Raw genomic sequence first — 19,741 nt, forward strand, 5'->3', positions numbered from 1 at the left:
GCTGCGAGGTGACCTCATTGCAGCCTGCAGTGCCTAAAGGGAGCCTACAGACAGAAGAGGAGTCAACTCTTGGAAAGGGAAACAGCAGGACAAGGGGAAATGGTTTGAAGTTGAGGGAGGGCAGATGGAGGTTGGATGTCAGGGGAAGTTCTGTGCTGTGAGAGCGGTGAGGGGCTGGAACAGCTGCCCAGAGAGGCTGTGATGCCCCGTCCATCCCTGGAGGTGTTCAAGGCCGGGTTGGATGGGGCCCTGGGCAGCCTGGGCTGGTATTGAATGTGGAGGTTGGTGGCCCTGCGTGTGGCAGGGGGTTGGAGCTCTGTGATCCTTGAGGTCCCTTCCAACCCGAGCCGTTCTGTGACTGAAGATGCTCTCTACTCATCAGCTGAGAGAAGCGCGCCCCCCAGCGGCGGCGCAGGCGCAGTGCAGAGGCCTGGTGGGGCCTCGGCCAGCGTAAACGGAAGTTGCGTGGTGCGGAAGCGGAAGTTGCGTTAGGCGGAAGTGGAGGCGACGTGTCCCTCAGAGGGGAGCGGGGAACGCCGCGGAGATGGAGGGGCTGTACCATCAAACCAACAAGTGCGTGTGGCGCCGGGCCGGGGTGGGCCGGGCCGTGAGGAGCGGCTGAGGCTCCCTCGAGCCCGTGGTGCTGGGAGGAGGAACCGCAGCCTCTGTGGTTTGCTTGATGGGAGTGGGGAGAGCTGCTTCGAGCAGCGAAAAGCTCGGTCCGGGCAGAGCGCCGTGCCAGGCCGGTGCTGTGCCGCCAGGAGCGAGTTTTGTCGCAGAACGAAGCGGATCCTGCAGCTCTGGGGTGGCCGGTTGTCTGTCCAAAGTCCCGACGTGCCTTTAGCCACGTTGGTCCGGCACCAGGCCTTTAGGTTTTAGTGAAAGGGATCACAGATGTTCGCTGAGAAAGTGATTATATCGCGTTTAATGTGCTTAAATTTATTTTACATATATTTACTTAAATTTTTAAGGCTGGGGACTTTCGTGCAGGCTAGCAGATGGCACTTAGACTATTTTAGAAAATGCATGATGGATGGCGTGAAATGGGTTTGTAGATATCTAAAGTACTGCATCCAAGCCGGGGGCCCCCAGCACAGGATGGATGTGGAGCTCTTGGAGCGGGGCCAGAGGAGGGCAAAACGATGATCAGAGGGCTGGAGCACCTCTCCTATGGGGAAAGGCTGGGGGAGCTGGGCTTGTTTAGCTTGGAGAAAACTTCGGGGAGATCTCATTGCGGCCTTCCAGTACTTGAAGGGAGCTTATAAACAGGAGGGGGAACGGCTGTTTGTGAGGGTGGAGGGTGATAGGACAAGGGGGAATGGTTTTAAAGTGAGACAGGGAGGTTTAGGTTGGATATTAGGAGGAAGTTTTTCACACGCAAGTTGGTGAGGCACTGCAACAGGTTGCCCAAGGAGGCTGTGGATGCCCCATCCCTGCAGGCATTCAAGGCCAGGCTGGATGTGGCTCTGGGCAGCCTGGGCTGCTGGTTGGTGACCTGCACACAGCAGGGGGTTGGAACCAGATGAGTGTTGTGGCCCTTTTCAACCCAGGCCATTCTGTGATTCTATGATTTTGCTGCAGGATGAGGCTTAAGCAGTGTGAAAATTGCAAATCACAAGGAAGGCAGCAAATGTGATTCTTGGTGTGAAAGACAGTGAAGCTGTGAAGTGGAGCAGCTGAGGGAGGTGGGTTGGTTCAGTTTGGAGAAGAGAATGCTCAGAAGAGACTTTATATCTTTCCAGAAGTGCTTGAAAGGAGGTTGTGGCAAGGTGAGGGTCTTTCTCTACTCACAGATGACAATGATCAGATGAGAGGGAATGGCCTGGAGTTGTGCCAGTGGAGGTTCAGGATGGAAATTAGTAAAAATTTCTTCTCAGAAAAAGTGGTGATGCACAGGGTGCCTGGGGAGGTGGTGGTGTCACCACCTCTGGAGGTGTTTGAGCAAAGTTGAAATGTGGTACTTTGGGATGCAGTTTAGTGGACAGTATTGGTGATATGTGGACTGTTGGACTAGATATCTTAGAGATCTTTTGCAACCTTAATGATTCTATGATTCTGTATGAAGTAGCTCATGGGAAGCAGGTCAGAGGATGCAGTTAGTCCAAAAGTGCCAGTCTGTTATCGGTGTTAATAGTTCTTATTAAATAATGATCTAGAGAGACCACACAGGGAAGAGCTGAAAATCCTGTTGATCTAGAAATGCCCGTGTTGATAAGGGCAATAATCCTGCCTTGTTTCAGTTTCCATTTTGTCCTCTGTAATTCGTATATTCAAAGAGACAGTGAAAGTTATTCTTTACTCACCTTATTTTGGGTCATTTATGCTTTAGGGTATCTCCTCACAGATAATAATCATCAGTGCAGAGAGAAAACTCATTTTTTGCATAAAAGCTTTTCTGTACTTCCCATAATCTGTGTAGTTCTGCTCTGATCCTTCAGCAGTGCTGCTGTTTTCTTTAAGGAGTGACACTGCCTGTGTACAAGATGGGTACTTGCAGAGCCCTAAAGATGATGTATGTAGGTGCACACATAGACTTACATACACTGCAGTGGTTTCCTCTGTACCAACTTTTCTACCAGTCAGACTTTCCTTCTGCTGTACTCGATATTTGTGAGCTCCTCCTTTGAATCTGATAACTTTTCTTCGTGATTATTGGGGCAGGTGGAGGTCTTACAAGGCTTTCAGTGTGCCAGGTGTGTGTCGTAAGAGAGAATCTCATTTTGGGTTCTGAATAAAAAAGGGAGCTATAGTTGGATTGGGATTCTTGAAAGAAAAGAAGCCCTTTCACCGTGATTTTAGTTTTAAACTGAATCTTGTAGGTACATGTTAAGTGAAGGCACAGCTGTCTTCAAACTGAAGAAATTTGTTGGGTTTTTATAGTCATGAATTGTCTGCCCTGAGTAACATGTATCCAATTCCTGTTATGTTCTGATAGTAATAAAATCTGAAGATTGAGGTATTGAGAAATGATTTCATTTTATGGGTATTAACTGACTTCTCTTTCTTTACTCTGTCTTTTCATAGACAAGTCCATGAGGTCCAGTCATACATGGGACGCCTGGAGACTTCAGACAAAGATTCTGTACACTGTAAGTATTTAATAGGAGAGAAGAGTCCCACTCTGGTGCTGATTTGATGCCATGTGCACTTCTGACCTCGTGTGCTCTGCGATTAAACATACAATCATTATTGGAACTAATTTGCTATTTCAGTCACTCTGATCAACTGATGATGTGGAATGCATTAAAACTGTTGCGCTGTGTGACTTGATTAAGGTGATGCTTTGTAGGAAAGGTGGAGAATACAGAACAATAATTGTCTTCAAACTCCTTTGGTAATTCTTGAATAGAGAAGTAGTGTTTACTGTAAATGCTTCTACAGGTGTCTTAATGTGACAATGCTGAGTATTTTTCTTTCTGAGAGGTTTTAGAACTCATTGTCAAAGTGTGCTGTAGAGGCATACAATAAAAACAGATGAAAAGAATCAAATTGGTGCATATAGGGAAGTATAATAAGCATGTAATGTGGAAAGAGTTGCAAATTCAGCCATCGTAAAGCTGTTTTGTAGCTCAGAAGCTGAATAATCGCACTGTATATCAGTCCTGTTATTTTTCTGTTCCTTAAGCATCCACTAATTGGCAGACATCTCAGAAAGATTTTTAGTCCAGTTTTTCTGGGAAAATATTATCATTTGATATGCAGGAATTTAAGCAGTATGAGTAAGGCTTGGGTCCATGCCAACCTCATGAAGGCCAAGTGCAAGGTCCTGCACCTGGGTTGGGAAAATCCCAAGCATAGATACAAGGTGGATGGAGAATGGCTTGAGAGCAGCCCTGAGGAGAAGGATTTGGGGCTGTCAGTTGATGAAAGACTCCACGTGAGCCAGCAGTGTGGGCTTGCAGCCCATAAGACCAATCGTGTCCTGGGTTGCATCAGGAGAATTTGATCAGCAGGACAAGGGAGGTGATTCTGCCTTCTGCTCTGCTCTTGTGAGACCCCACCTGCAGTACTGCATCCAGTTCTGGGGCCCCCAACACAAGAAGGACGTGGAGCTGTTGGAGCAGGTCCAGGGGAGGACCACAAAGATGATCAGAGGGCTGCAGCAGCTCCCCTGTGAGGACAGGCTGAGAGAGCTGGGGCTTTTCAGCCTGGAGGGGAGGAGGCTCCAGAGGGACCTTTTAGTGGCCTTGCAGTACCTCAAGTGGCCTACAGGAAAGCTGGGGAGGGACTTTTTAGAAAGGTATGTGACAGGATGAGGGGAAATGGCTTTAAATGGAAAGAGAGTAGATTTAGCCTACGAAGACATTCTTTACTGTGGGGGCGGTGAGACTCTGGAACAGGTTGCCCAGTGAGGCTGTGGATGCTCCCTTCCTCAAAGCATTCAAAGCCAGGCTGGGTGGGCTTTGAGCAGCCTGGTCTAAAGGGAGGTCCCTGCCTATGGCAGGGGTTGGAACTGGATGATCCTAAGGCTCTCTTCCAACCAAAACCACTCCTTCTTGCATCAGTGTCCTGTAGAGACTTGCATCAGGTCCAGAGTACTTGAGGCAAGAGATAAGATTTCAAGAAATAGGATTGTGTATCATCTTACACAGTCTATAAGTAAACATACTGTTTACTATAGAAAAATACAGATATGTGCTCTAGGTATTATTGTATATTTGATAATTTATTGGGTTAAGGAATTATCTCTTGTCTGAAGAGGTGGAAGATCAAAGCTTCTGTTGCAGCTTTTCTTCCTCAGCTTTGGGCAAAGAATCCCGTCTTGCTCTGAAAAAACATAAGATGACCAAGTAATATAAACTGAAGTAAAATAGTTGTTTGGACTAGCTAAAGCAATTCTCTGCTCTTTCCTGGTGTTTTTTTTTTTTTTTTTTTTTTTTTTTCCCTTTTGTTAAGTTTAGCTGTAGTAAATGATGGAAATATGAATTTGGACAATTTGGTTGAGTAATGTTTATATACTTGGCTTTGTTCCTCTTTGATTGTGTGAGATCAAAATGCAAACAGAAGGGGTTTAATGTGCAGTTTCCTTTCTGGTTCTGCTGACTGGAATTCTTTTGAAAGTCCTGAGATGCTGTGGAGTAAGTAGCAGTTGATAAATAATGCTTTTCTCTATACCTTTTTAGTCTAAAACCAAAAAATAATAAACAGTGTCTCTTAAGACTTAGCCTAAATGTAAACTAAGAACAAATGGTGCCTGTGCAATTTGAAAATTATGTATTCTAGGACTGAGCATGGGTTCTGAGCTTTGGACTGGCTGCACAGACAGGATGGTGCCTCAGTGTCCTCTGATGCTCTGTGTGTGGACGTTCTCTGGAGGCTGTGCACTCTCAGCCTTTCAGTTCTCCATTATTATGTACAGGAACATCAGATGATTTGAGGCCTCCCCATAAATTGTAGAATGCTGGATTGTGACACTGGTGGAAAAAGTGGTTTAAAACAAAGGCAGTCTTGGCTCAAGCAGGTTTTGCTTTGCAGTGATGACAGTAACTGAAAGCCTGTGAGTCTTCTTTTTCCTTGTTTGCCTTTCCCACCTTGCAACAGTTCAAGTATTTGAGTCTGCATTTTGATCTCTCATCTCTCTGCTATTTCTACACACTGATTGTCAGAAGCAATGGCAAAGCAGATGATTACAGAGTCAATTGTTATTAAGTCTTATTGTCCCACCTGTGAAGGCTCCCCAGCCCCGATTTGGGCTTGTTTTTCAGGGCTGTTCGTCCAGTCTGCCATTTTCTGTCTTTCTTCTTCCCGTGCTGGTCAAACTCTGCTGCTGTAGGTGTGGATAATGCAATTCTTTGTTAATGTTTTTCATAACTTCAATTTTTTTGAAAACCATCTTGGCTGTTAGCTCTTGTGAGCAAACCCTGGTAAGAGAACAGGAAGGGGCCACAGAGGGGAATGTAGCAACTTGTAAGTCCTAATATACAGAGGTGATAGGGAAATATGGTTGCATATTTGAGAAGAGCAGGGGTTTTCCCTGTTCCCTTCACAGAGGAAGGGTGGAAGGCAGGAGTCTCAACCTAAAGAAGTGGCTTTTCATGACTTGTCGAGCTTTTAATTAATCTTTTTGTATTTCTTTGCAGTAGTAGAAAATGAGATTCAGGCAAGAATAGACAAAGTATTCTGCAACTTGGAACGTTTGGAAATCCTGTCCAGCAAAGAACCTCCCAATAAACGACAGAATGCTAAACTGTGAGTTCACTTGCTTTGCTACGATAATGGAGTAGTCTAATTATTTTCATTAAGTTTATTGAAGCCCTTCACTTTTTCATTAGAGTGAAACTTTTCTGCTGTGCAACTTAAATCTCTGCTCAGCTGTAACAGAACTGAAGGACAGAGGCAAAATCACTTTCCTGCACCTATCTGCAGTCTGGTGATGGAGCCAGACTCATGGCTCTGTTCTGAGATGAGTTGAACATCACACTTGGATTCTTAAAGGCATTTCTACTCTGTATAGCATTTGTCTTAATGGTATTTGTGGAGGTAAGGACTAAAATTACTTAAGTTTTTCTGGATCCTTTTCCAAGATGTTGTTTACTAAAATAAGGTTTCTGAAATGAGCACTGGTTTGTGCAGGCAATTGGACCACAGGCTATTAGACAGCTTTCCATTCAGAATGTTCTGTTAGTGTTTAGTCCCAGAATACCTCTGTAGGTACTAGGAGGGGATTTCCTATCACCTTTATGATAAAGGTTGGTATCTGAAACAGTCATCTTGGTTTTCCTTGTAGTCATTGAACATTTAATTGGAAGCAGTGGAGCTCTGGACATGATTTGTTTTACCCCAGTGGAGATGTCTGCCGTGTTGCCCTCTGGCTTTTAGGTTCCTTTTGTAAAAACTGAAACTTAAGAACACGACGTTAATTAACGAAACTTGAAAGCTAAATCTTTTATATGAATGGGTCACAAAATAGAAACTGTTCAAATCTTTGTTAAATGAACAGTATATACATATGCATGTATGTATAATCAGTTTGAAGAGACTTAGTGTAGGAGAAGATGTATAAAATAGCTCAAGAATTGTGCTTCACTTTCTATCTGTAGCCTGCAGTTAAATAATCACCTTTTCACTAAAAAAAAAAAGAGGCACAGAAGATCTAAGTTTGGAAGAGAAGCCTAACATCAAACATCCTTTATCTTTTAGAGTCCATCATTTTTAGTATTTGTTGCTGTTAATTTATGATGCTTCATTAAAAAACGCAGCGTGAGGGTGGTGTTTTTATCCCTGGGAATGTCTTCCTGTTGTTGATCTCCTCTAGCCGAGTCGAGCAGCTGAAGTACGATGTGCAGCACCTGCAGACAGCGCTGAGGAACTTCCAGCATCGTCGTTACGTCCGGGAGCAGCAAGAGCGGCAGCGGGAGGAGCTGCTGGCACGAACCTTCACCACTAATGTAAATAGTCTGTATTTTGGATCTCTCTGTCCTAGAGGCTGTTTTCTTTCAGAGAAGTTTCAGACAAGGCCTGGGCTTGACTGTTGGATGACTGCTGTGTGGTGGTGTAAATGGAATATAGAAAGGAGTAAAAATTCATGAGAAAGTACAAGTCTTTGATGAAGGAAGTTGGCCTGATGAGAGGCGGTTGTGAAAGAGTGCAGAAATTGCTGCTCCAGTGCAGCTGTACCTGGTTTTCTATAGCAATTCCAGAAGCTGGAATGAGGTAGGTACCAAAGTATACATTTTCCTTGGATTTGTGTCAAATGTCCCTGTGATAAGAAAAGGATTTGTCTGTGAGCTATTGGCCTACCTATTTTGGTTAGACATTTACCAGCTATTTATATGTCAGCTGAGTGTGAAAGCATCCTAAATGCACTGCAAAATGCATAATGGCTTTAGAAAGCTCTAACAGTGTTCTGAATGTTTTGCTTGATTCAAAGATAGATGTGGGCTTTACCTTTAGAGCCTTTCCTGGAACAGTTCTGGAGAAAAACACAAACAGCAAATGAAAAATATGCTGCCATCTTGTGTCCCTATGAGCAGCAAACAGGAGGCCAGGCTGGATGGTGCTTTGGGTGCTTTGGGCAACCTGATGCAGAGGTTTGTGTCCCAGGGCAGGAACGAGGTGATTGTTAAGAGCCCTTCTAACCCAAACCATCCTAAGGTTCTGTGAACAAAAATCTACCTAGACAGTTTTCTTGCTGCCTTGTGTGTAAATGAAAATCAACTGCAAACTCCTCGCACAGGAAATGAAACTCATCTGACTTGAAGTTTAATAAATATCTGAAGGAACAGCCATTCACATGCAAATCCAAGTGTTTCTGCCTCGCAGATTCCTGCAAGATAACATATTTTTTTTTAACCTTTGTGCCTTATTAGCTTTTGGTCAGAGTTGTGTCTGCCATCTGGAGTCTTCTTCATCCAGGAATTTTGACCTTGCAGCTGTGAACAGCTCTTTTATCCTTCATTCTTTCAGACTTTATAAGCAGAGCACACACTGGAGCAGACATCCAGCTCTGGATTATGCCTATCATTCCCGTGTTAATTTTTTTCCCTACAATAATCACTGCAAGTTTGGTGTTTTCACATGCATATAACCTACAGCTGACTGTCAGATGTAGAGCATTAGCTGTCTTCTGCCCCCAAACATTAATTACATATTTAAGCAGTTCTTGCTGCTCTGCGTTCATGTAAGCAGGTAAAACAGTGTTTCCACACTGAACTCTCACCAGTGCCATGATTCCTGTTCGTGAAGCAGTGTGGGAGTTGTGAACTTTTATCTTGACTCTCAGTGGGGTGGTGCCCAAAGAAGGATAAACCAGAAGGCTTTGGAAGACAGAAAAGCAATGACATCTTCTGATCTCTTGTGCAACCCAGACTATACAATTTTATTCCAGTTACTTCCATTTAAAGATTTATACTTAAATCTTTAAATGCTTGAGATAATGCATCTTCTCTGGATGTTTTATTTTGTTTAGATAAGGCCTTCTTTGGTGAGTGAGTTCGGCCTTCAGGGAACTGGGCTGATGACTCTGTTTGCCCTTAGTATCAGAGATTGCATCTTGTAGATACAAGTTGATGGAATGCCATCTCCCAGGCTTTGTTTTACAGGCCTTTTGTCATTAGAAATGTGCTGCTGTCTTTCGAAAATCTTCCACTTGTGATGATCAAATGACTCCTTTGTTTAATCCCTTCTGATAGTTTTTATGTTCTCTGTTGTAATACCTGTTTTTGTTTGTGTCACAAAGAGATTATGAACACTCTCTATTTTTAATTTGTTCTTTAATCTTCTGGAATCTAATTTTAGTTGAACAGCAAATTGTCTTTTGACTGGATTCCTGTAGGCTTCTATAAACCACGTTTTCTCACTCAAATACTAATATTGCCTTAACATCCCTATAAAAAACTGTTCAAAACATAATCCCTCCAGTCCTGTCAAGGGCTGTTTGTTTCTGTTTGTTCTCTTTCTGGATCTGTGAGTGTGAGTAGGCCAGGTAACCAAGACCCTGCATTTCCCCTACAGGACTCTGACACCACCATACCGATCGACGAAACATTACAGTTTAATGAATCCCTGCAGAATGCCCATCGTGGCATGGATGATCTTATTGGCAGTGGGACCAACATTCTTCAGGGGCTGAGGGACCAGAGAGTGACATTAAAGGTGGGGGCATTATTTTTTACCAAAAAGACCCCACGTTTCTGCATTTGCGGTGATCTGGCTAAGTAAAAGAAATAAATCTGTTTCAGTGCGTTGCTTCAAGCTGAGAACACTGGTAAAGACCTAAACTCCAATTCAGCTAAGTTTAAAATCTTAATATGTTGTCATTTTACTAGGAACATACTTAAAATCTGTTTTTGTGACCTGGTGGGGTAGCAGTCATCACACAGTCAGTATCTGGAGCACTGAATGTTGTGTTTTCTTCTGTTATTTGTTTTATTTTTTCCCAAGTGAAGAATGGAAAGCAATGTTCAGCTCACAGGTAGTTCATCTTTTGCTACAGATAAACATCACTTAGGACAACCACAGTGCTGGGAGAAAATGTTTAAAATTACTAATGAAGATAGTAAGTCTGATGCACATCAGCAGCAAGTCTTCCCCCAAATACTGTTCAAGAAAGCTATACTGCTTGAAGTCTTCTAATAACTTCTCCTTTGAAGAATGAAGCAATGTTAAGTTTTGGGTTAAGAGTTCAGAAGTATAAAAGGAACTTTATAATAAGAAGTGTGTGTTGAGGAGGACAGAGCTGGATTTGTGAGAAGGGGAGTCTCCCTGTCGCTGTTGTATTCATCTGATGATGGGGGTAACAATGACTGCTGCTTTTTTGTTTTGTTTTGGGATGTATTTCCCAGAGGATTTAGGCAGTTTTGATTGCCAACACAAATCCTTGTCATCAGACAAATCACACCTCATAACACTGTATGGACTGATGTTCCACTGGCTTTAAAGGCAGTCTTGCCAGATAAAAGCAGGTACTGAACTGTAGGCACAGTTCGGGTCTTTCAGAGATGAAGGATAGCTTCGTGGTTGAGGTTGTTTGTTGACTGACATATGAATAGATATTTGTTTTTATACAAAGTCAATTACTAGAAAAACTTGATGGGTTAAGTATTAAGTATATTATTAAGTACATTATTAAATATATAAACCGTTCAAGAGGTTTTATTGTAGCTGCATCTACCATAGGAGCAGTGGATAGAGGGGTTCTGTTACCACCTCATGAAGCAGAGGTGAAAGAAAAGGCAGAGAAGGATAAGGTTATCAGTGCTAGGAGGGTTGTGACGGCTCTCCTGGAAGAATTAACTTCCCCTTGTCTAGCTTATCTAGGATGGTGTTTTTCACCTACCTGCACCACTGTGACTGCAGCCATGAGTTCTTTCCCTTCTTCCCAGACAGGATGATGTCCAGCTCTGAGCTGTGTACGTCTGTGGGCCTGTGTTCTGTACAGGTTTCTTTGGACAGTTTTCCTTAAATAAAGTGGCAGTGTTAGTGCTGCTCTGCATGGTGACTCTTGGGGCATTTCCTGCTGCTTCCAGTTGAGCAGCTCTGCTACGTGCTTAGCGCTGATCCACAGACATTCTTAATAATACCAACTGCTTCATCAGGGAAGCGGAACCGAGGTGTGGACCTGTCTGCAGCTTGCCTGCTAGCAGTCTTGTGCAGTGCTTTTCTCTGCAGGGATTTCTTGAAATTGCATTCATTGCACTTTTATACACCTTTACATTGCACGTCACCGCTGGCGTTACAAGCTTCTGGACCTCCTTTCAAACTGGACTTTAGCAGGAGGGGAGTTCTTCAAGAGAGGTTGTCAGGAAGCTTCAAGCTTGTAAACTGTCTGAAAGTAGACCAGAAAAATGTCTAATTGCTCCAGAGTGGTTTTCTCTGAGCTGCTGTCTGTGATGCTTCTGTCTGGATGCACTGCTTTCTATCTTTAACCTCTTTCCTGTTCTTGTCTATGAATTAGTCATACCATCATTGCCAGGGTCCCACGGCCATCTCTTACACTGTTGACTTAGAGCAAGTTACATTGTTTTCTGAGGGATAAGAATTACTCACGTGCCATCTGTGATAAAATATTTCATAGAATAAAGATTGTGCCATTAAGGTAATTGTTTCTTTGTTGTCTTTGTATTCATAGGGAACTCAAAAGAAGATCCTGGATGTTGCCAACACGTTGGGCTTATCCAATACAGTGATGCGGCTGATTGAGAAGCGAGCCTTTCAAGATAAATACTTGATGATTGGGGGAATGATTGTGACTTGTGTAATCATGTTTCTGGTTGTGCAGTATCTGACATGAGCCACTCAACTATTGCCAGAGGATGTTGTCTTTTGGAGCAAGATGGACTGCCCTCCAAAATGTACTTTCCTCTGAGCACTGCTTTGGATGAGCCCTTCCTGAGAGCTGCAGGGTTTACAAATCACACTCAGACACGTGGAAAGTGTGTAGGGGATCAAATTTATCTGGGGACAGCGTAGATCAGAACGGCCCTGTGAAAATGTCTGTGTCCATTACCACTTTCGCCTTATTGTCTTTAAGTTTAAAAATTGATTAAGTAGGAAGCAGAAGTGAAAATTTTGTCCAGGCGTTTTGCAAGGTAGGAATGTTTTTTTTTTTTTTTTTTTTTGGTTTTTTTTTTGGTTGGACAGGGAGAAGAGGATGCAAAGGCAGACATGAGAGGACGTGAGCCTTTCCTTTGCAAGCTGGAATTGACCCTGGTGAGCGTGTTATCTGTTAAAGGAGTTCTCTCACTAAAGACACTTCTGCATTATTTGTGCGTGCACTCCTGCAGTCTAAGAGTGCAAAAAGTGGTGGAAAGCGAAGGATTCCCATCTTTCTTTTGCTTAGAGGGAGGAAGGACTTGTAAGGAGAGGTTCTGGCTCTGGAAGATGGTAATAACTTCTGCTGACATTTTTTGTATACCCGTACAACTCCAACCAGTGCAGACTTCTTGGTTTAGGCTGAAATGAAGTCCGCTTTGGTAGCTTTGCTCTGCTGCTTCCTCGTTGAAGCTGAATGCTGTGCTCATCCTGCTTCCTGACGGCTGCAGATCACCGAGTCACCTCAGTGTGCCCAGTACCAAATCCAACCTCCAAAACTGCAACACTTGACGTTTTTGGTGCTAATGGACACCTTGTTTTGAGTTTGTTACCCGAGATGTTTAAGGTTGTGTGATCTGTAGCCAGTATTTTTGGATTTGGTGAAGCAGGTAAGTTTTTGCTGCGTTCAAATTGAGATCTGTCATTTTTGTGTTCACACAGCCAGAATGGGCTCTCTGCTGTTTTCATTTGTTTGTTTTTAATTCAGAGTAGCAGTGGGATCAGGGCAACAAACCTCTCATTTAAAACCAAATGTCATCAGAAGAGTTTCCTGAACCGACTTGTCCTTGGATGGTAAACATTTCCTCTGCCTCCCTGGGAAGGGTGGTCTTTGCATCATTCTTTGTACCTGCAGACTTACTGTGAAGGACATTTTCACAAAATATCATCTCTGTGATGATGCAGCTTAGATTTTGTATTCCTTGGCTGAATAGACGTTTATCCACATTTAAACACGGACAGGTAGGAAATGCCTCGTAGTTTAATTACGGTACTCAGTGCCCTGCAGACTGTTGGAATGATTATCCTGGGATCTCGCACAGCCTTCCATTTCAGACAGTCTCCAGATACGTTCTTATTTTGAATACAAGTCAGGAGCATTTCCAGATGTTTGACAGAGGCTCAGAAGTTTCACGTCTGGATGGTGTGGCATTCTGCTGGGAATTCCTCCATCGTTTCTGTCTGGAAGGGTTGCAGGTCTTTTAATTAATAACACTTCACAGTGTTGTATTTGTTCCAATAAGCTTTGCTTTCATAATTATGTAGCTTGTTGCAAACCAGATTTTTTTAACGGTTATTAATACAATTTCTTCAAATTCTGCTAGTAAGGCCAAGTGAAGCAGGCTTCAGCAGTGCTTGTTTACCATTGCTGAAGTATAGACTGATCTGTGAGCTACGACGTGTCTTTAAAGTCCAGAAGAGACTGTCCGATTTGATCAGCCATCTCCAACCAATCAGCTTCATATTTGGACTCCAGGAAACAGAACATGTCAGTGCAGACCCAACAGTGGAGGAGGCCGAGGTGCCATCAGTGCCTAGACAATCTCATCAGATGGTTCAGCAGAAGGAAGCAGACAAGCTTAGAAGCTCGTTGGTCATCCTGTGTGCTGCACACCTTCTGACTGGCTGTTCTGTGGATGGTTTTGCAGTGCTTCATGCTCTTTGTCTCAGTCTGCTGCACTTCCTCAAGAAAACACACCAGCATGCAGTATGCAGGATCAGTTTATGTGGACTAAGGAATTTAAAGAGGATGTCTGCAGTGAGAGACCATCTGTCTTAGTGTACTTTATAAATTACCCTAAGTTTATTTGAATCTGAAATTTGTTACTGTAACAAACTCGTTAGGTCGTTTTCTCTTACACCAGTTGGGCACCCTGTAAAGAGATTGCTTGCCAATCTTTTGTTCCTGATAAACAGGTCCATTTCCACCTCTGTTTTACAACTGTGCAGTGCAGTGTCTGTACAGCTGTGCCTCGCTGCAGCAGGATTTGTCTCGTACCAAGCCGAGGACTCCAGTCAATTTGGTTTCCTTTTCAGATGGAACAGGATTTTATTTTATTGTTTCTGTTTTGAGATTAACATTTTGATACTTGCCTCTTCGTTCATTTTTCCTCTCTTGGAGTCTCCTCACGTAGGCTGACCTCGCTGCTGCATGTGGTGTCTTTGCTATTCACTGTTGAGATGTAGAGCGTGAAGAAATCACTTCAGTAAATGGGTTTGATGATGTGTAACGTCAAGCAAATTTGTACTCGATGTTAAGTACAAAATGGCTGTCAGGAGATCTCTGCCATCTCAGACGGTTCGTGTAAACCTTTCAAAACTGCTGTCATTACATTGTGCCACAGCAACAGCAAGGGTAGGATCGACATTTCTGCTGCTGTGAAATGACAGAACTGAAACTGCTGGCATTACCAGTGGTGCTGTGACAGGTGTGAAGTTTCCTTTCCTACTGAAGACATTTCTTTTGCTTCTGAACCTCTGTGCAACAGAAGGTGTCCAGCAGTTGAATGGACTGCTCTCTGCTGAGAGGACATTGTGGGAACTAACTTGGAAAAATACTCCTTTGGATCAGTGTTTTATATGTAATGGGACGAGGGTGAGACCTTCAAATTAAGGATAGTACAGGAGGAGCTTGGGGGGCAAAATGTGTCTGTTGATAGAGTGTATTTATAAGGAGAGATCAAACTGATTAAGGATTAAATCACTTTTTCTTGCAATTGTGTGTTTTGTTTTGCAGTAATTGAAGTTCCCCGTATCTACGAAACACTCATTAAATCAGAAAATATCCAGCAAAGAATGGGAAAAGTTTAAAGTGTCTTCCAGTTATGTCGCCATAAATTGGATCAATAGATCAGAGAGCCCTTTGGCAGTCTCTTGCTGAAGCTTTGGAAAAAGAATTTAAAAAAATGCACTTCATAATCAACTGCTGAGATGGGCTTTCATGGTTTTTCTTGCAGGGTGGTCCCCTCACGGGCTCCAACACGATAAGAGGAAGCTTATCAGAAGTAGTAATTTCGGTTCATCAGTACACTTTAAGGTAGATTAAGAAATCCAGGAAGATAAAAAACAGGGAAAGGTTTTGAAACAAAGACGCCGAGTGCAGTCAGGTTGAGAGCAAACCGTGGATAAGAGATGTGCAGATTGAAGGGGAGATAATAAATATCAGACTTCACGATTGGATAGGATGGAATTAATTAATAAGGAAGATAGTACAGATAAGCACTAGAGGTAGTTTTTACTTGTCAAGTAACCAAAGCCTAAGCACTGCGCCTATGTGCACGTGCTGTTTCTGAAGGTTAACCCTGTGCATTACAGCTGGTGTGTTAGAAAGCAGCAGCTGCTTTAAAGTAGCGCAGGACAAACGGTAACATTGCTTGGCCATTGTACCAATACTGAGTGCCTCATGAAAGAAAGAAACACCTTTGTGAGCTGTGTAGTCCGAATGTTACCATGCTGTGACCGTAGCACTGTGTGAACGTAGCAAATGGAGCAGCATACAGAGGGTGCTCTTGTGTTGCTTTACTCTGTCTCGCCTGAGGCCTGTGGTTTTGAAGCAGTTCCTTGTTCCCCACCCCTGCCTTCTTGCTTTGCATTGATGTGAAGCCAAGACCCACCTCGAAACTTACCTGTTTACCTGTCTGCAGTCCTCCCCATCTGCTGCACACGTTTTTGGTGCAGACAGGATGGTCCTAACAGGCATAGATCGCCTGTTTATCTAATATTTATGTAGTTAATGCTCTTGTCAGTGCTTTTGCAGCTGAGCTCATGCTGTCCTTTCAGACCCTCAGCCCACTGCCAGTTTTCCCTGGACCCAGCAGAGGGCTCCTGTTTTTTCACAAGACCTGTTGGGTCTCTTGATTTGTGAAGGTGAAGAACTAAGAGCAAAAGAGAGGGTGCAGAAGGGAATACAAAAGGGAAAGGGAACCAGAGCAGACACAGCGATACGAGCACTGTGGAAATGGGCTGTAGAGGTGACAATTGTGTTGTATTTCAGACTGGCAAAATGCAGGGCAGTTCTTGTCACACACATACAGCTTGTGCTGGCCATGGTAAAAGAGTGCTGCTGCCCTTGACCATTGAGGTATGTGGGAGCCCCACGTAATAAGGCCATTCCCAGTTACTTGGTAAGAGGTCGATGGGCTGTTTTAATCTTCTCTGTGCTCTGGAATGTGCACGTCAGACCTGCACAAAGGGCCACCTCGTCTGCACGGTTTGGCTAATGCTTCAAAAGAAACATCTGAACTCTGTGAGTGCAGCCAACGTGTGGGCAACCCCGGGCAGTCACTGCTTTGATTTCCAGCCTATTGCTGAGTAGGCACTTTAAAGAAACCTCCAGGCTGAACCCATGCTTTTGTTTTTATAAGTTAGAACCTTGATTAAAAGCCAGGCAAGGGGAAATGGCTTCTTGAATGTGGTTTGGTTGTGCAGTTGAGATCTGCAACCAGAGCCTCATCTACCAGAAAAAGGAGATTTAGTGCTGCCTTCAGGAACCCCAGGCACATTTGCCTGCTGGAATTTGAAGCTCAGAAGCAGGTGGTAGTTCTCTGTGCAGGTAAAGGAAACACCAAATCCAACAAATCAATGTAACCCTGGAATGTGAGAGACCCCCCCCCCCCCTTGTCAGCCTGGTCCCCTCCACCAGCCCTCTATGCCAGCCTTCATGATCACAGTGCTGACAGAGGTGCTGGGTGCAGAACTCAGAAGGCAAAACAAAACTGGGAACTTGTTCACTTTCCCGCACATAGAAGGAGGGACACTTTTCTAACTTGTATTTCCCAGCCTCACCAGGTAGATCTGTTCCTTTCTTCTATCTCCAGCACTTTATGCTTGCTCATGAGAAGCCCTTGACAGAAAGCCTTCCTTATTTCCTCTCATTTTCTTACCCTCTTGCCTTTTGCACTGGGGGGGAGACGATGTAATTCAAGACTGAATTTATGCGATTATGTTACAGCTAGGCAGGATTTAACTGATCAGATTTAAAGCTGCTTTTTCACAGTAGTAAGGAACCTTCTTCCTTTGATGGGGTGGAATGGGCACCTGGATGTCAATTGGGAACAAATGCAACTACCCCAACTTCCCATTAGCTGAAAGCAACACTGAGGAAAGAGATCCTGGTCTGAAGTGTGGGAGTTTTCCAGGTCTGGTGAACATCAGCCTGGATGTGAAATCATGTATATGGGCGCAATCCTCACAACTGGAATTATGGGTTATGTTCATCTTAACTATAGAAAAAGTGGAAGGGCACAAAAGAAACTGTGAACAAGGATTGCATGGACTTGTATTGTCTTCCTGGTGCCAGCAATAAAAGGGCCAGAGATCTAGGCGGTGCAAAGCACTGAGTGCTAGAAGAGCAGGCTGTAAGAATCCAAGTCACTCTTATCAAGAACTCGATCCTGAAGAGAAGTGCACATAAAGGAAGAGGCCCTCCCCCCAGCATTCTTACTCCAGCACAGTGAAAAAATTAAATGAATGAGTGCAATCTGCCTTTAGTCACAGGAGTGGAGAAGAAAGCGGTTAATCCCTTTCTCAGCGCTCTGTGGCTGGTGAAGTGAGGGGGAAAGCTGGAGAAAGGATGTTCTTCCTGGGGTAGTGTGATTCTGCTGATGGAAAGCATGTGCTAAATTGCGCAAGCTCCACAACAGAGAAGAATCTGTGCCTAAATGTAAATACCTCTCCTCTTCCCTCCTGAGTCACCCATCACAACTGCAGACACAAACAACTGTTTATATCCCAAATTTCCATACACATTTCTAGTCAGACCGGTCCTGTTGCCATTAAGCCGGTAGACTCACACAAGGCAGAAATGGCCCAGCAGGCAGGGTGCAGCCACGAGTGCTCACAGAGCGAGTTTAACAGAACTTGTGCCACCACAAAACTCAAGCTGGTGGAAGTCACAGGATCACAGAACAGTTTGGATTGGAGGGGACCTTCAGCTCCAACCCCCCTGCCTTCCTAAAGGCAGGGACACCTCCCAAGGTTGCTCCTTGAACACCTCCAGGGAGGGGAGCATCCACAGCCTCACTGGGCAACCTGTTCCAGAGTCTCACCGCTCCCACAGTAAAGAATGTCTTCGTAGGCTAAATCTACTCTCTTTCCATTTAAAGCCATTTCCCCTCATCCTGTCACATACCTTTCTAAAAAATCCCTCCCCAGCTTTCCTGTAGGCCACTTGAGGTACTGCAAGGCCACTAAAAGGTCCCTCTGGAGCCTCCTCCCCTCCAGGCTGAAAAGCCCCAGCTCTCAGCCTGTCCTCACAGGGGAGCTGCTGCAGCCCTCTGATCATCTTTGTGGTCCTCCCCTGGACCTGCTCCAACAGCTCCATGTCCTTCTTGTGTTGGGGGCCCCAGAACTGGATGCAGTACTGCAGGTGAGGTCTCACAGGAGCAGAGCAGAAGGCAGAATCACCTCCCTTGTCCTGCTGATCAAATTCTCCTGATGCAACCCAGGACACGATTGGTCTTATGGGCTGCAAGCCCACACTGCTGGCTCACGTGGAGTCTTTCATCAACTGACAGCCCCAAATCCTTCTCCTCAGGGCTGCTCTCAAGCCATTCTCCATCCAGCTTGTATCTATGCTTGGGATTTTCCCAACCCAGGTGCAGGACCTTGCACTTGGCCTTCATGAGGTTGGCATGGACCCAACTCTGAAGCCAGTCTGTGTTCCTCTGGATGGCACCCCTTCCCTCCACTGTGTCAACTTCATCACTCAGCTTGGTGTCACCTGTAAACCTGCAGAGGCTGCACTCAATCCCACTGTCCATGTTGCCTATGTTAAATGGCACCAGTCCCAACACCAATTCCTGAGGAATGCCACTTGTCACCAATCTCCACTGCGCTGCACACAAATCTCTGAGTGCAGCCATCCATCTAATTCCTTATCCAGGTGGTCCATCCATCAAATCATTTTTTGTTCAATTTTGGAATCAGGATGTCATGCAGGGCAGTGTCAAGTGCACAGGTCTGGGTAGATGATGTCAGTTGCTCTTTCTTTATTCATCGACGCTGTAAACATAGCAAAAAGCCACCAAGTTTGCCAAACATTATTTGCTCTTGATGAAGCCATGTTGGTTACCACTAATGACCTCACCTTTATTTTCCATGTGCCTTATTAGGGCCTTCAGGAAAATCTGCTCCATGATCTTGCCAGGCACACAGGTGAGACTGACTGGCTTGTAGTTCCCTGGATCTTTTTTCCTCCTTGAAAATGGGAGTTTTGTTCCCACTTTTCCAGTCAGTGGGAACTTCACCAGACTGCCATGACTTTTCAAATATGATGGATAACAAGCTTAGCAAATTCATCTGCCATTTCCCTCAGAAGCTGTGGATGGATCTCATCGAGCACCTTCAGGTTCTGTAGATGGTCTCAAATCTAATCTTCACTTAAAAGGGGCAGATCTTCCTTCTCTCAGTTCTTACTTTTGCTTTCTGCAGCTTAGGCAGTATGGCTAGAGCCCTTGCCAGTGAAGACTGAAACAAAGAAGTCACTGAGCACCGTATCTTTCTCCATATCTCTTGTGACCAGGTCTCCAGTTTCTTCCTGAGAGGGCCCGCACATTCCCTGCCTACCTTTTGCTGCTGATACAACGGCAGAATATCCCTGAATAGACTTAATTCTATCTTCTATTTATGCACCATCAGATTCCCCTGTGAAAATGAGGCATCCAGCAGGGGCTAGAAAGGGGTGAAGGCTCCAGCACTGGACAGCCTGTCC

The 19,741-nt window shown here is 44.4% G+C and overlaps 1 protein-coding gene across 3 annotated transcripts in view; it reads left to right on the forward strand.

Annotated features, from left to right (window-relative positions):
- The first annotated feature begins 477 nt into the window (after nucleotides 1–477).
- The window catches only part of GOSR2 (golgi SNAP receptor complex member 2), a 156,900-nt gene continuing 137,636 nt past the window's right edge, over nucleotides 478–19,741 (forward strand). Inside the window, exons 1-6 of one of the 3 annotated variants that reach the window (XM_052699526.1) lie at nucleotides 478–573; nucleotides 3,025–3,089; nucleotides 6,081–6,189; nucleotides 7,256–7,388; nucleotides 9,454–9,594; nucleotides 11,570–14,747. In XM_052699526.1, coding sequence (XP_052555486.1) covers nucleotides 545–573; nucleotides 3,025–3,089; nucleotides 6,081–6,189; nucleotides 7,256–7,388; nucleotides 9,454–9,594; nucleotides 11,570–11,731 — 639 coding nt within the window. In that variant the 5' untranslated portion in view covers nucleotides 478–544 and the 3' untranslated portion in view covers nucleotides 11,732–14,747. Of the gene's footprint in view, nucleotides 574–3,024; nucleotides 3,090–6,080; nucleotides 6,190–7,255; nucleotides 7,389–9,453; nucleotides 9,595–11,569; nucleotides 14,748–19,741 lie in introns of those variants that run through there. The other 2 variants (XR_008210386.1, XM_052699527.1) reach the window with 2 other exon arrangements.

This window comes from Tympanuchus pallidicinctus, unplaced genomic scaffold, assembly GCF_026119805.1.
Source record: "Tympanuchus pallidicinctus isolate F22 unplaced genomic scaffold, pur_lepc_1.0 scaffold37, whole genome shotgun sequence".
NCBI classification, from domain to species: Eukaryota; Metazoa; Chordata; class Aves; order Galliformes; family Phasianidae; genus Tympanuchus; species Tympanuchus pallidicinctus.